At 33.3% G+C, this 17,394-nt stretch overlaps 1 protein-coding gene across 3 annotated transcripts in view; it reads left to right on the top strand.

Annotated features, from left to right (window-relative positions):
• LOC127971745 (5-hydroxytryptamine receptor 4) overlaps positions 1-11,528 on the top strand; it is a 104,195-nt gene extending 92,667 nt beyond the window's left edge. For all 3 annotated transcript variants that reach the window (XM_052574971.1, XM_052574969.1, XM_052574970.1), the window contains one exon: positions 7,317-11,528. Coding sequence is in view for 1 of the 3 variants with exons in the window: in XM_052574969.1 (XP_052430929.1) it covers positions 7,317-7,404 (88 nt within the window). In the remaining 2 variants the exon portion in view is untranslated. The remainder of the gene's footprint in view (positions 1-7,316) is intronic.
• The last annotated feature ends 5,866 nt before the right edge of the window (positions 11,529-17,394 follow it).

Here is a 17,394-nt window from a genome sequence, read left to right as displayed (position 1 = left end):
GCTGTGGAGATACAGGTTATTTATTGGAAGCATTAATTTTAGTCAGTACTCTTTTGATTCTGACAAGAGTGGATTCTAATTAAGAAGACCTTTTGTATCAGAAGTCAAATAAAACTTGCATGTCTCTTGGTTTTTGTTACAACATTTGCCTGCACAAACTCATGCACTCAGCTTTGGAAAATGATAGTTTTAGTAAAAAAAAGGAAATGTCAAATGTATCTGGTTTTAATGAGAAGTATTTGAACATATATTTGCATTTACATTCATGCATTTAGCTGATGCTTTAATCCAAAACGATTTACAATTGCTATATATGTCAGCGGTCGCATGCCTCTGGAGCAACTAGGGGTTAAGTGTATTGCTCAGGGACACATTGGTGTCTCACAGTGGATTCGAACCCGGTCTCTAACACCAGAGGCATGAGTCTTATCCACTGCGCCAACACCACCCCAATATAACATAAGATTTAACTAAACAAAACAATCAAAACCCCCGTCAGTGTGATGCCAGACACAACATGACTGACTGAAATAGACAAAAACAAAGACAAAAACATTGAATTATCCCTACAAACAAAATTATTCAGTAAAGAGACATGTCAGTCCTCATTCTGGCAAGCCATCTATTGAAAGGATAGAAAAGTTCATTATTTATTTGTATTTATTTATTTTTTGATCATGATAATTGTGTCCATTAAATTCATTAAACCCCAGAATGAGGCAAAAATTGGAAAATTAGTTACATTAAAACAAAACATTATTATTGAAATGGCAAATAGCAAGATGCACTTTTATTAAATTCTTATAATGGATCAGATTTCTGCGCTTCTACAGAATTTCACGCATTGCACTTTTGCTTTTTTGCATTTACAAGTTCTGATTTTAATGTTGTCAGGAAACAGTGGAAAAAAAAGTGAGAATTAACTAATCTCTCTCTCTCTCTCTCTCTCTCTCTCTCTCGTGTAGATTTGGAGTGGGCAGTTGGGACATATATTTCCTCTGGTTTTGTTCTTGCTAAGCAAAATCTATTTCTTGTGGGCATAGGCATTTATTTTTATTTCAGACAGTCATTAAGGCAAGGCAGGTTTATTTATTCAGCACATTTTGGTAAATCAATGGTAATTCAAACTGATTTACTTAAAAGGAAATAAAATCAATATACAAATATCACAATGATAAAAGTTTAAACTGATTTAAACGTATTTAAAATGAATTAAAACAGTTAAGAAGTGTAACAGTTACCAAGTGCTATTAAGATAAAGAAAAATATTAATGGCAGTAACTGCTTGAACGGTTAACAGCTCCAAAGTTTGGGGAATGTTTTTGAAATATATCTCTTCTGCTCACCAAGGCTGCATTTGTTTGATCAAAAATACAGTTAAATTGTGAAATATTATTACAATTTAAAATAACCATTTTCTATGTGAATTGATATTAAAATGTAATATATTCCTGTGATCAAAGCTGTATTTTCAGCATCATTACTCCAGTCTTCAGTGTCACATGATCTTTCAGAAATCATTCTTATATGCTGATTCTTTGTTTTGTTTATATATATATTTCTGTGGAAACTGGATTTTTCAGGATTCTTTGATGAACAAAGTTCTGCATTTATTTGAAAACCGAAACCTTTAGTAACATTATAAATGTCTTTATTGTCACATTAATTTAATATGTTCTTACTGAATGAAAGTGTTTATTGCTTTCTAACCCAAACTTTTGAATAGTAGAGTATATTAATGTAAACCATATCCTCCTAATATGCCTTCAACATCAGAAGTATTGATATTTCAAGATTGATCTGGCCAATACTATTTAGAACAAGTTTCTATAAGAGTCATCTAACGCAGAGCCGTTCCTTTCTTCATTAGGCTATTTATCATTATTCTGTTTATTGTGAACGTCTGTTGTAGGATGCAGCGCAAAATAATCAGCTCTGCATATTTCCATGTAAGGCATTTCTGACAGCTTCAGTTCTGCACTGAAAATCAATGCACATCGAAACACACACCGGTTGAAATGCCATCCATTTGTTCAGGAAATCTGTAGATTTTTCCACACGTTTCAGAGTCTGCTGTTCATCTGAAACAGTGGTGGGATCGTGCACACATCACTGTCAAACAAATCCTGTATTTGTGATGAACTTGAACATATTTTGTCACTGTTGGTTGGTCATTTCTTTGCTCTGGTTGCTGTGGTTGCTCCAGAGCTAATGGCACAGCTCAGATCTGAATTTGTTGGCATTTAAGGTAAGCTGCTGCCTATTTCATACGTCAGTGAGTGTGGAGAAGCACTGATGCCTGGGAAGTCGTCGCTGTTGCTTGGCCATCTGGACCTGCAAGGCATATTGTCATTGCACTTATTGGAAACCCTGCTCCAGATGTTTATTGTTGGATGACGACTAGGTGCAAACCCCATGGCTCGGAAGCTAAGGAACTTTGTGTCTCCTGGCTAATAACCAAATATTGTGTTAATTAAAAAGTGATATAAATACTGCAGGCAGCATGCATACATTAATTAGGAGATTTATTGCTTAATAAATTAGAGCAAGACCATCAAAGCAGGAGTGCAGATGGCACAACAGGGAAACAGGTGGTTTGTTGTCATGATTTTAAAAGTTATGAGATGATATTTCAAAGGCCTATCATTAAAATGCTAGTATCAAAAATTAGGTTTATATAAAGTGTAAATATTTAGTTTGTATAAATATAAATAAATACAACCTGAAAAGACATTAGCAAGATAAATGTTTTAATTAACCACAATGCAATATATGGTGCCATTTATGAGAATAAACTTTATATATAGTATTTAAATACTTTCATGTATATTTATTTATTGTACTGTTCTAAAGTTTCAAAAGAAAAAATTTTAAACTTTTTTTTTTCGATAAGGATGTTTTTGATGGATCAAAAGGGATGGAAACACATTAAAAAAATATATATATATCTTAAATAAATGGTTTGAATTTGAAAGTTATAATTATCAAATAATCCTGAAAACAGTATCATGGTTTCCAAAAAAAAAAAAAAAAAAAAAAAAATATATATATATATATATATATATATATATATATATATATATATATATATATATATATATATATATATATATATATATTATTATAAGGCAGTACAGCTGTTGCATTTCAACATTGATTATAAAATTAATGCTTGCTGAAAATTCAGCATTGCATCACAGGAATTAATTATATATTAAAATATGTTCAAATAGAAAACAGTTCTTTTAAATTGTAATAACATTTCACACTATTTTTGTCTTTTACAGTACTTTTAATCAAATAAATGCAAATTTGGTGAGGATATAAGACTAGTTTCAAAAATTTAAACAGAAATCTTACAGATGTCAAACTTTTGAACAGTAGTGTATAAATAAAGGTAAAAATGTATATGTAAAGTTGCAATAGTTAAACAATTTAGGTAAATGACAGATAGACATTGCAGTTCATTTTTGACACAACCTAATGATCGTGTCACAGGACTGGTGTGAAATGAACATTGTTTCAGCCTTCTACTGGGAAGTCATTTAGAAAAGTAAAGCCAACTGCTGTAGGCCTCAGTTTAAATGTGGATTTCTGTATAATCTCAGTGAAGGCAAATAAACATCACTACTTCCTAGAGGTGCTCCGATCACGATCGGCCGATCGTTATGCGCATCTCGTCAGTAAAGCCGGTTTTCTAATCAGCGGTTAATTCCATCAGGTGCGTGATTTCACATAGAGCAGCTGTTACTACACAGAGCCGTTGTTAATAGAGAAGATGCGCAAATCACGTTAATTTTCAGCGTTTATTGGCCCATCTTCTCAGTTAACAACGGCTCTGTGTAGTAACAGCTGCTCTATGTGAAATCACGCACCTGATGGAATTAACAGCTGATTAGAGAACCGGCTTTACTGACGAGATGCGCATTAACGATCGGCCGATCGTGATCGGAGCACCCCTACTACTTCCTGAAATACTTTCTAGGGGTTAAACCAAACCCTCTTCCATCGGTCTTCAAGCTCTGTTCGGTGGCTAGCGCTGCAGTTCCCTGATGTCCGGCACAAATAATTAAGAATGAAGTTGTCAGAATGAGTGAAGTAGATCCTGCCTCTGTGTGTGTGTGTGTGTGTGTGTGTGTGTGTTGTGTGTGTGACCCAAAGCTCATGTTCATGTAAATTAATGAGCTCTGCCTCTAATCCGGCCAGCTAATGTCTAGACTGGATGTACCAGCATGATCAAGACATTATTACTGGAGTGTATTGGGAACTATAGTATGTTTGCACTAGATCATGTTAATTTGACAGATGTCTCATGCTGTGCAGGGCCGACAGTACATTTATAAAGCGCCAATGTGGCAGCAATTTTGGGTTCTGCTTCATTGAAAGCTTGTTGCATGTTTCCTTTCTAAATCCCGGAACATCATTGGTTTTCTTTTTTATGTTTTCCTTTTTTTTCAGGTAAATGTCATGCCCAATTGCTCCACAGGAATTGCCTTTAGTTTGCTTGTTTATGAATAGAGATTGTAATGATTTTTCTTTTTCTTTTCTTTTTTGGCCTGGAAGAAAAGGAGGTTCATGGCTGGTGTGGATACAGACATACTGTACTTTGGTTCAGTCTAGATAATTAAATGTACATTGTGTACAGGTTTCTCTTTTTTTTTCTCTGGCTACTTTCAAACCATGTCATAAGGTTATGGGGTTGAGATTTCCATAGGATTTCTATGATGAATGTTTGATTTTGATATACAAAAATGAACAAAATTCTGCAAACACTTTTAGAAAAAAGGCACAAAACTGACATTGGGGTAGTATCCTTTCCAAAAGTACTAATATGTATACTTTAGGTACTAATATGTATACTTTAGGAACTAATATATACACTTTAGGTACTAATATGTATACTTTAGGTACTAATATATACACTTTAGGTACTAATATGTATACTTTAGGTACTAATGTGTATACTTTAGGTACTAATATGTATACTTTAGGTAGTAATATGTATACTTTAGGAACTAATATATACACTTTAGGTACTAATATGTATACTTTAGGTACTAATATATACACTTTAGGTACTAATATGTATACTTTAGGTACTAATGTGTATACTTTAGGTACTAATATGTATACTTTAGGTAGTAATATGTATACTTTAGGTACTAATATATACACTTTAGGTACTAATATGTATACTTTAGGTACTAATATGTATACTTTAGGTACTAATATATACACTTTAGGTACTAATATGTATACTTTAGGTACTAATATATACACTTTAGGTACTAATATGTATACGTTAGGTACTAATATGTATACTTTAGGTACTAATATGTATACTTTAGGTACTAATATGTATACTTTAGGTTCTAATATGTATACTTTAGGTACTAATATATACACTTCAGGTACTAATATGTATACTTTAGGTACTAATATGTATACTTTAGGTACTAATATATACACTTTAGGTACTAATATGTATACGTTAGGTACTAATATGTATACTTTAGTTACTAAAATGTATACTTTAGGTACTAATATATACACTTTAGGTACTAATATGTATACGTTAGGTACTAATATGTATACTTTAGGTAGTAATATGTATACTTTAGGTACTAATATATACACTTTAGGTACTAATATGTATACTTTAGGTACTAATATGTATACTTTAGGTACTAATATATACACTTTAGGTACTAATATGTATACTTTAGGTACTAATATATACACTTTAGGTACTAATGTGTATACGTTAGGTACTAATATATACACTTTAGGTACTAATATGTATACTTTAGGTACTAATGTGTATACTTTAGGTACTAATATGTATACTTTAGGTACTAATATGTATACTTTAGGTACTAATATATACACTTTAGGTACTAATATGTATACTTTAGGTACTAATATGTATACTTTAGGTACTAATATATACACTTTAGGTACTAATATGTATACTTTAGGTACTAATATATACACTTTAGGTACTAATATGTATACGTTAGGTACTAATATGTATACTTTAGGTACTAATATGTATACTTTAGGTACTAATATGTATACTTTAGGTTCTAATATTTATACTTTAGGTACTAATATATACACTTTAGGTACTAATATGTATACTTTAGGTACTAATATATACACTTTAGGTACTAATGTGTATACGTTAGGTACTAATATGTATACTTTAGGTACTAATATGTATACTTTAGGTACTAATATATACACTTTAGGTACTAATATATACACTTTAGGTACTAATATATACGTTTTAGGTACTAATATGTATACTTTAGGTACTAATATGTATACTTTAGGTACTAATATGTTTACTTTAGGTACTAATGTGTATACTTTAGGTAATAATATGTATACTTTAGGTAATAATATGTATACTTTAGGTACTAGTATGTATACTTTAGGTAATAATATGTATACTTTAGGTTAAGGTTTAATAATATGTATACTTTAGGTACTAGTATGTATACTTTAGGTACTAATATGTATACGTTAGGTACTAATATATATACTTTAGGTACTAATATGTATACTTTAGGTAATAATATATACACTTTAGGTACTAATATGTATACTTTAGGTAATAATATATACACTTTAGGTACTAATATGTATACTTTAGGTAATAATATATACACTTTAGGTACTAATATGTATACTTTAGGTACTAATATGTATACTTTAGAAACTAATATATACACTTTAGGTTCTAATATGTATACTTTAGAAACTAATATATATACTTTAGAAACTAATATATACACTTTAGGTTCTAATATGTATACTTTAGGTACTAATATTTACTTTTAAAGTACAGTTTTTAAGGCACTACAATAAGATGTACCTCTTAGCTTTTGTACCTTGGGATACTGCCCCAGTGACAGCTTTGTACCTTTTGTGTTTTACATGAAATGGCTTGACGTTTCTTGTTAAAGCAGGAAGTTGGGCTTGGATATAAGGTTTATCTCCGTTACTCTACTGTTCATGGATTTTAATGCATATGCCTGGTACTTTTATCTGAAGTGACTTACATTTACGTTATATATTTTATCAGTTCTTACATTCTCTTGCAATCTACCCTTTGACCATCAGAAGTGCTCTTAATATTCTCAGTGTTGGTGGGTTTTAGTCAAGCCAGTGTTTCAGCACTGTATGTTTTAAATGATAATTCATATTGCTTGAACATAAATCTAAAAGCTTGTAAAGATATCATTATGAGATTGTGACAGTATGCAGGAAATGGTATCCTGTTTTATTTATTTATTTATTCATCTTTCCAGATATTCAGTTCTTCACAATGGAAAGCATACTGAACAGGAGAAACTGTCAATACAGAACGACACAGAGTCCCAGGAGTCATGTTTCTGACACAGGCCAGCCTCTAATGAGGAACATGACTGGAAGGTGCCATTTCTCACCGCCCTGCCTGCAGCTCAGACCCGACCAGAGCCTTCAAGAGTCGAGGACAGGGAGCTGGACTGAACTATATGCTCAAAGAGCTGCTGAACAATGAGGGAAAGAACAATGTTGCCAAAGGTATCTGGTCTGTGTTCTAGGATACAAATTTCCATTGCAAAGGAATGTTGGTAAGGGTTTTCCCAATGTGTTTGTTTCCTTTTGGTTCTCCTGGGAATACTATTTCCAAACCAAAAACACGTCATTCAAGCTTTATCCAGAGAGGCTTTTATTAGCTCTAGAGTCAGAATAACACTTCCTGAAAGCTACGGCACAAGTGCTGAACAGATAAGATGACACTTAAAAGAAAGATTTATTTTTATTCTATAAAGGAAAAAATAAATTCAAACCACAGTATTAAGAGTTGGGAGCATTGCTGAGCGATTTCTCCAATTTCTATTTTTTAATTGTTCCATTAATGAATTTGAATAATGAATCTAATATAGGATTGTCACATAAATGTAAATGTTAAAAACAACAGGCCTATTTCAAAAATTTTTGGAATCCTGATTCCGCCACTGAATTAAAAAAGTGAATTATCTCACAATTCTGACTTTTTTTTTCAAGATGTAAACTTGCAATTGTTAAAGAAAATAAGAATTATGTGATATCTGATTTCTCAGAATTGCAAGATATAAACTTTTTTTCTTGTAATTGCAACTCTGTATCTCGCATTTCATTGGCAAGTATTTTCCCCCCTCAGAGCTGGACTTTATAATTGCGAATTTATATCTCAAAATTCTGAGAAAAGAAGTCAAAACTGCTAGATAAAAACTTGCATATTCATCTACTTGCAGTTTATGTCACGCAATTCTGAGAAAAACATATATATTTTTTTTTATTAGTGTCGGAAACAGGCTCCCATAAAAATTTGCCCCGAGATTCTTCAAGATGATTTAATAAAAACACTGCCTTTTAGACTTTATACAAAGGATTTTGACAGGAAATTAACTTTAGTTTTCTTCTAGCCATGAAATCTGGCTAGAAGAAAACATAAAATCTCCATTTTCTTACTGTGAACTGAAATCTCATTTATGTAGTATAAGAGAAGTTCTTTGGAGAATGAAATGCACTACTCGCAGACTGGCTGATGTAATTTGGCTTCTTGTAAACCTCTCTAAATACACAGATCCACAGGTGACCGTTCTCAATCAGGTCAGCTCTGTGCTTCACATGCATCACCAAATGCATCCATTTGCACGATGGTTTCCTCCTCTGCCGTGATTCACTGGCATAAACAGCACAGTGTTTTTCTGAGAGCGCTACAGCTACATGATGCCTGCTGACTGAGAATGTGTCAGGCCACTCCAAACAAAACCTCTGCTGACAGCAACCAGGGCCATTTCTCCCAGATACTGTCTTAAAGTGTTTTAGCCTTACTGCAGATGACCATTGCTTACTGCAAGACTGAAATCTCTGAAATTACCTTTAGTGGTCCTTTTAGGTTCTTAAAGGCATAGTTCATCCAGTAATTATAAAATGTATTATTTATTCACCCTCGTGTTATTTCAAACCATGTTAGCTTCTGGGAAACAAAAGGCCATTTATATTTTTTTTTAAAAGGCAAAAACCAGTGGTATCGATGTGAAATCCATAAAATTAAGAATTAATTGAGAATTGAGCTGAGCTTCATACATTTCTACACTTTTGACAATGAAGTTTTTTGCCTTAAAAAAAATTGCCAAAATTTTGTAATGACAATAGGAGGAAATGTGTGTGTGTGTGTGTGTGTGTGTGTGTGTGTGCTGCCAACTTATATAAGCTAATCTGTTATTACTCATGCATAAAAATGACATGCTACATAATGCTGAGCTAACAACAAATTTAACATAAACAGTTGAATGAGTCTTTTATGACTAGTTCCACAATGTTCTGAAATGTTCCAGAAGGCACTAGAATGTTACAGAATGTTACCGAAACTTCTAGAATGTTCCCTTCCTTGCAAAAGCAAAATATCTAAAAAAAAAAAAAATATATATATATATATATATATATATATATATATGCAAAATTTGTAAAAACGTATCTGAACTAAACCAGTGTTCAGTAACAATGATAGAAGTTCTGCAATTTACCTGACCAAAATCTTGATGCTACGTGAAAATAAATAGCACAGTAATACTTAGCACTACAGAGTTATGGAAGAACTTTTAAATTACCATTTACCATTTTCCATAAAATAAATCAAGTCCTTATGTGGGTTTGAACAACATGAGGGTGAGTAAATAATGACAGAATTTTCATTTCTGGGTGAAGTATTCCTTGAAGAATATGTCATGCGAATGATTCCTAGTTATGAGGAGATGAAATACAGCTGCTGCAGGAGTTTGTCTTGAGAAAACAGATTTAATGTGCAAACCATGCAGATGCATTTTTGACCTCTCAATGCAATGATATGCCATAATAAAGCTCGCTTCCAGAGCTGAGGACCCCAATAAACACGCTCCTCTGAGAGCCTGGATATAGAAGAACTGTCCCAGAACAATCTCCATCCTTCATTCCATGCCATTCCAACCTTTTAAGAGATGTAAATAGTTTTAAATAACTATGTTTTATGTGTCAGCCATCAGGAAAACAGGTTTGGTTTTATTTGCTATTTTACAGGGATGTACAAACATCGAACATGTACAGCTCAGCACTGTTTCCTGATTTTAAAAACGAAACCTCTCCTGCAAATAAAGCACTTGTAGCACTTTTATAACACGAAGATTATTGCATCCACAAGTTGTTCAGTATTCTGGTCACGGATATGTTATCACAGACCAAACTAATGTTGGAGGAATATGAAAGTTAAATTAGTTGTGATAAATGTAATCATTTGGCTGTGGTGATGTGATGGAGGAACAAATAAGACACTAAGATTCGATCAACCGATGGCTTTATTTGTTCCAATACGAACAGAGCTAGCTACATTACCTAGCTCAAGGAATGCCCACTTTAGCTTTCCTTTCTCATCTTCTCATGTTTTTATCAACCGATATTTAATTTCTAAAGGTAGAGCTTAGATTGATTTTATTGTACATAGGAATATATTTTTTATGCAAATGATTTGATAGTGGTCCGTGAGTTCCTTTAAATGCTTTAGTCGAACTTGTTTCTTCTTCCAGTCTGGTGCATGAGTGAACGCTGGCCATGAATCTAGCGTGTCATTAGAAGCAATGTCCAGATAAGATGTGTACGCCAGACTGCTTGTTTTTTTTACAATCAAACATGTACATGCTTGTGCCTTCACAGCATCTTACGGATGTACAGAGCATTGTGAAACTGTGCAAGTTCATGCTGGTAGTGGTCGAAAATGTTTCCTTTTAAGAGGTTGTAATGTACAATCTAAGGCAAACCAGACACCTGCAAGGCTCTGGCGAGTTACAAAATCCAATGTATCGATCTTCGGTTTTCATTTGTACAATTTTAATTCTGTAGCACCTTTTAATTCTGAGGTACTTTGCTGTTATTTATCAGTAAGCGGTTTTGTCGGTCCAACGACTTGCACAATTTCCTATCTGTGTTCTTTGGATGTCATTTTGTTTTTTAAAAAATTGAGATTTTGCAATGGTTTTGACACTTAGAAAACAAGAAATATTTTCCGTTTTGAGCGCCAAAGGACGTGAAAGGAAAGATTTGAGGGAATGCTGGTACTTTATAGCCATGACAGAAGCAAAAACACTCCTACATGAGCCCTGAGTTATTGCTTGGAAAAGATTTGCGTCAGAAATAACTCTCCCCGAACCTTCATGGACCTTCAGGGTAGTCATCACCATCAGGATTTCCTGCGAAATGATTCCCGGCCCCGCAAACCTCACATATGAAGCGTGATCGAACACCGCCAGGCCCTGAAGGCAGAAGTTCTGAGCATGAATGTGTTGTAAATCTCCCAGCAAGTTGTAGAACTTTTGTAAACTCAGTATTTATTTTGGTGGATTAAGATTGATATTTTCATGTAAGGCTTCTCTTTCAGGGAGCTATGTGTATTACTTTTTCTGTTGCTATGTGACAGCTCTAAAAAAATAATAATTAAAGACTACGAGATGTTATTAATCCTTATGTGTTTTGTGTTTTATCAAAATGCCTTGCCAGATTTGCACACTATCAATCACAATTAATCCTGGTATATTCTGTTTAAGGATAGAAAGATCATATGATATTTTTGGATACATTCGTGAAACCTGACAGTGATTATGAGGCGAGTAAAACTCTTCTCCACATGGCCCTTTTTTCTTTTGCAGATGTTGATAGATATGATCCACTGATAGAGGAAACATCTTGTTTTCCACATGTGCACAGTAGACTAAATAGAAATGTGTGCACTGGAATTGTTTTATATGGTGCTGATTAGAAACAGCTGCTAAAGTAATACATTTGTTCTTTAATTAAAGACAATAGGTGTGTTCAGAATATAATTCTGGTTTCACTGTGGACTATACTGCCAATGATAGAGAAAAATATTGCATAGTTTTTTGTTTAAAAAGGAACAAATGTGTGATGGCATATAAAGTGTTTATTTAAAACAAATATTAAATATTTTAGACTTTTTGGACAATTGGATGTTTTGTTAAAGTCATGGTAACATAAAATTTCACACACGCACCTTTATAATTGTGTATATGTACAGTAAGTACATGAAAGTTCCTACAGTATAAATGTGAATATATATGTTCAAATATTTTATACACAAAGTACCATATTTTTATCACATTAACACACACACACATACATATTATGAAGTGTATAAGGAATAAAATTACATAATTCAGAATATATCATTTGAAATATTGTCACATATTTGTCTAAATATGAAAAGCAGCAATTGCTTATGTATATTTAGTCTATTGTAATACACACATATACTGTTTATTTACATCTTACAAACTTTAAAGAAAAAAGCAAGGACACATTAGATTGATCAAATGTAACAGTAAACATTCTACAATGTTTCAAAAAATATTTAAAATAAATTCTTTCAATTTCTGCAAAGAATCTTGAAAAAGAAATGTAGCATTGTTTCCACTGTTTTCAACATTGATAATAATAATGTTTCTTGAGCAGCAGATCAGCATATTAGAATGATTTCTGAAGATCACGTGACCCTGAAGACTGGACTGAATTCAGCTTTGAATTGCAGGAGTAAATTGCATTTAAAAAATATATTAGAATAGAAAACAGTTATTATAGTAAGCATATTTCACTATTTTGCTGTTTTACTGTGTTTTGATATAATAAAAACAGCCTTGGTGATCTTTTTGACAACGACAAAAACTTTTTATTAATTAAAACCTAAATGTGTTCATGCAAAAGGTCATGCTAATCTGTGATATTATAATGAATAAAAGAAAATGTTTCAAGTGACAAAAAGTAGTATGTTATTCCAAGCATTTGAACTCAGTCTCGTATTCATGCAACACTCTCACTCCATCATCTATGACTTATACAGATGTTTACATTCTCCACTTATGTACCTTTGCTCTTGTTGAGAGAAGGAAGCCCAGCACTTAAATATTCATCAGTGTGAAAAGCAGCAGACTGGCAGTGAGCCCTGCAGTAATGAGCTTCAGCGCTCACCTTGGCCGGTGCCAGAGCTCATTTCCCTTTACCAATTTGATGGACCATAAACTGCTTTAAAAGCTCTCCCAATAACCTCCCGAGTCGCATTCCCTGAACTTTCACCTTGACATTACAGTGTCTATTGATATTTTCAAGCTTGTGCGTCAACGTCTCCAAGTTGGTGTGCTGTCAGATGTAAAGCTTCTCTGTGAATTGCAGAACGAGCCGTTTTTCTCAGACTTTGACAGATATAATGACGCAGTCGAGTCGCACGGTCTTAAAAACATCGCTCTGGCTATTATCACTAAATCTGAGTGACCTGAAAGCCCATTTCGGCTTTGCGGTTGATCGCAGGAGGCGTTATCTGAATGGCTGAGGAATGTCTTTTCCCCTGATTGCATTTTGGAGTGACTTGCTGAGTTAAGTGCTCCCTCATCAGTCCTACAGAACAGACTTTGGCGTTTTTTAGGGGAAATTCTCAAAATGCTTCATTTACACAACTCAAATGTCAAGTGTGATAATGGCCTTTGTGCATGGTGAGCTCTCGCTTAATCAAAGTCTGAGCGTCTGAGCGGAGCGGGAAATCGAACATAGCAATTAGCACTTGAACACAGGGGCTAGTGATTCCGTGTTTGCTTTGCAGCCCTTTAATTTTTCATGCAACTTAGTGATGAGGTTATTTTGCTCATTTTCTCCTCTCTTAATGTGCTTGTGGGACCTCTGCTCATTCGCGTTGGCCTTTTTACATATTTGAATCTTTCATGTCCCTCGTGGGATGCTAATAATGAATCTAACCTTTAAATGTAGTCTTAACTCTGACGTCAAGCGCAGACTGAAGAGTTGAGAAAGTCACTGGAGGTAGATGGAGGTGTGTGGAGAAAGCCTGTAATGAGATGATTTACTAGGGCTTGTCAGAGTTTTAGACAAAGCGCAAGCCGTTTGCCCTTTGTTCCGGACTCATAATGATATACAAGACTTGTTTGAGATATCGTCCTCTCTTCAGTGCTTTCTGAATAAATGAGGTATTTTTCCAGGAAGAGTAACTTCACAGCATGGCACACAGGCAATGGAAACTGAATAGGCGGTTGTTATCCTCTCGAAGGTTTATAACTTTGACCTGAGCTTGAACAGTTTTTCTTCATATCTCGCTTTTGTCTTTTTATGGGGTTGCTGTTTGATGCATCAGATAGTGCTATTCTTTTCTGTCGGCCAAGGCCACATCAGTCACTGGATTGACATCCGTTCACACTTTCAGTGTGGAGAAAACTGGTCACAAACAAGTGAGCATCTTAAACGTGTGTGTAAGCATCTGTAGTCAGAATGAAAAAGCTTCTGAATGTGCCCGCAGTTAGCTCAAAGTATGTCTGAAATGTGGTATGTAATCCATCCGTTTTTCCTGGGAAGTGGCTTTTGAAGATTTTCTCACACTGATTTCCAACACAATAAACAGTATTTAGTTATTTGAGTTTTTTAAAACTTTGCATGAGAATCAAGTGACTTACTGGAGCAAATCTAAGAATTTAAGAATTGTCACGTAGAAGCCCATACTGATGAGTCATTGTTCAAGCAGGACAGGGGTTTCTTTATAAAACAAAAAAATATATATGGGGAAATACTGCAAATTATAATGCAATATATTAGACAATGCATTTAAACTATATATATATATATATATATATATATATATATATATATATATATATATATATATATATATATATATATATATATACATACACATACACACACACACACATGGCTGTATAATATATTGCAATGAAGAAAGAACTGCAAACTTTTACATGCAACATTTTTTGACAAACTCAATTAATTTAATAATTTCTATTACATGAGTTAATTCATTTTTTTACTTGGTGCTGAAATCATTCAGAATTTTTGGTTAAACCTTAATTTACAGTCCAATTCTCACTATTAACTAACCATTAACTATGTATTTTGCCTCAATTAACTCCTGATTTGCTGCTTATTAATAGTTTATAAGGTAGTTTAGGGTATTGATTATGGATGTCATGCATTGTATGTGCGTTATAAGCACTAATAAAAAGCCAATATGTTAATAATAGGCATGCTGATAAGCAACTAGATGTTAGTGTGAATTGGACCCTATACTAAAGTTTTACAGATTGTATTTTATTTTCACTTTATTTATTTAGTTTTTGCAGTTTTTGGACAATTTGATGTCTTGTTAAAGGCATGGTAACTCATGGTACCATAAGATTTCACACACAGAAATATGGATGAATATTACAAGATTTTCCTCATAATTGTGTACATAAATTGCATATACAAGTTCCCATATAAATGTGAATTAATACATATGTTCAAATATATTTCGACCGTACAGTACCATATTTTATCACATGTACATCATATTATGAAGTGTATTAAGTATGATATTACATATATAAGTAGAAATGTTGTCACATTTGTTCAAATTATGTAAAACAGCATATACTGTACTATACACAATATATTATTCTTTATATTTTCAACTAATTTAATACACTGTTAATATATATGTTCTTTGCATAAAGTTTGTCACTTACTTTTTGTGGGAATGTAAAAAAATTTGCAATGTACTGTTTAACTTCATATAATGTTATATAATAATATATTTATCTTATTGTATTAAACAGATATTTACATTATAAACGTAATGTTGTTCTATTTTAAAGAAATATTTTATTAATTGGTATGGGCTTCATTTTGGTCTTTCTTTTTAGTCGTTTTTCAGTCTTTTGAGTTGAGAGCAAGTCAGTATTCACAGTCGGTATAAATAGCTTATAGTTAACAGTGCATTGAAATGGAAATGCGAGATGAACTCCTGGGAGACAGATCTTTGCGGCACAATCAGAAATAATGTTTAATGAATGAATGGAGATCATCAGCAACATGGAATCAGATAAACATGCAGAAAAATAATTTATAAAGGAGGCAGAGAGATGATGTATGCCCCAGATTTACAGAGAGAAGCAGGATGTTTATGTGCTCTTTGGCACTCTTCATCTGCTTTTCTCCACAAAGGTGCTGATGAGAAGCACTTTTGCCAGTTAAATTAACAAGGGAGTAGAATAGGGACGCTTGGGACAGGTACCTATAATATCCAGCAACCACTGAGTTGTGCCTGGCAATAATTTTAGATCAAACTATTAAATTTAGCATACGTGTATGCAATGACTGCTGGTCTGAAATGATGGTTCGCGAATCATTTGTACTTCAGAGCGGATTCGCGAATCATTTCCCAAATTGAATAACTGGTGGTCCGCGTTCTTCAAACTGCTGATCTGAAATGATTCGCGAATCATTTGAACAGAACTTCGGGACGCGTTCGTGAATCTTTTGAATCAGACCGGAACTTCGGATTTTTTTTTTCGGATTTCCTTTTCTTATTAAACGCTACAAAACATCAAACCACAATGCAGTTATAAAAACAAAACAATGAAAGAAGACAGCTAAATTATAGAAAAATACAAATCTCTTAAGAAAAATATTGTCAAAGTGTAGGTCTAACCATTTTTTGTTTACAAATAGGTTACCCAGGTTTAACTATGCAAGGTTTTTTTTTTTTTTGTTTTTTTTTTTTTAAACCATGTTGCAGGTTAACGAAACAAAAAAGTAATACAGTTCCACCTTAAGAGGACACTAAATATATGGAGAGGCAGTTTGACTGCTTTAGGATTAACAGATTTTGTCTAGATCAACTTTGAATAAAGAAAAGAGAGGTTTAGAGACAGTTTTTTGTTTGGATGTATGGAGTTTAGTAGGGACATAATGACATACCAATATAGTGACTCCTAAATTGTCCTTAGCAATCATTTTGATCAAACATTTAATTGAATGTGTTGCCTGCAGTTAAGTCCCCACTCCCTTCCAAATAAATCTTGCTTTAAATGTAGCCCTGTGCAGTCTGAGGAGCTCCTACACGACCAGTCAAGAGTCTGAACACACCTGACTGAATTAATGTTTTTCTTGATGAGCCTTAAATTCTTATAATTTTTCAGTATGATTTAAAGCATCCCAGGATGCACCCTATGGAGCTGCTTGAGTGAATAAATGAATGTGAGAGCTGTATATATCTTGACCAATTAACAAATATTCTCAATAACTAACCAAACCAGCTGGAGTGACTTTTAAACTGAATATGAAGTGTTATTCTGCCCTCTGCTGGTTCACTTCACATGATGTTATGATTTCTTTAAAAAAAGCAAAACGCACATGGTTTATCAGTAAATAAAAAACAGTGCTTTTTTTGGTATTATTTCAAGGATGCCTTGACTCACACATCAACAGTGTTGGAAGAAGTACACAAATCAAGTACTTGAGTAAAAGTACAGATACGTATAA

This window comes from Carassius gibelio, chromosome B14 (assembly GCF_023724105.1).
Source record: "Carassius gibelio isolate Cgi1373 ecotype wild population from Czech Republic chromosome B14, carGib1.2-hapl.c, whole genome shotgun sequence".
Classification (NCBI taxonomy): Eukaryota; Metazoa; Chordata; class Actinopteri; order Cypriniformes; family Cyprinidae; genus Carassius; species Carassius gibelio.
Note: the sequence above shows the minus strand (reverse complement) of the source record. Positions and strands in the feature narration are given on the sequence as shown.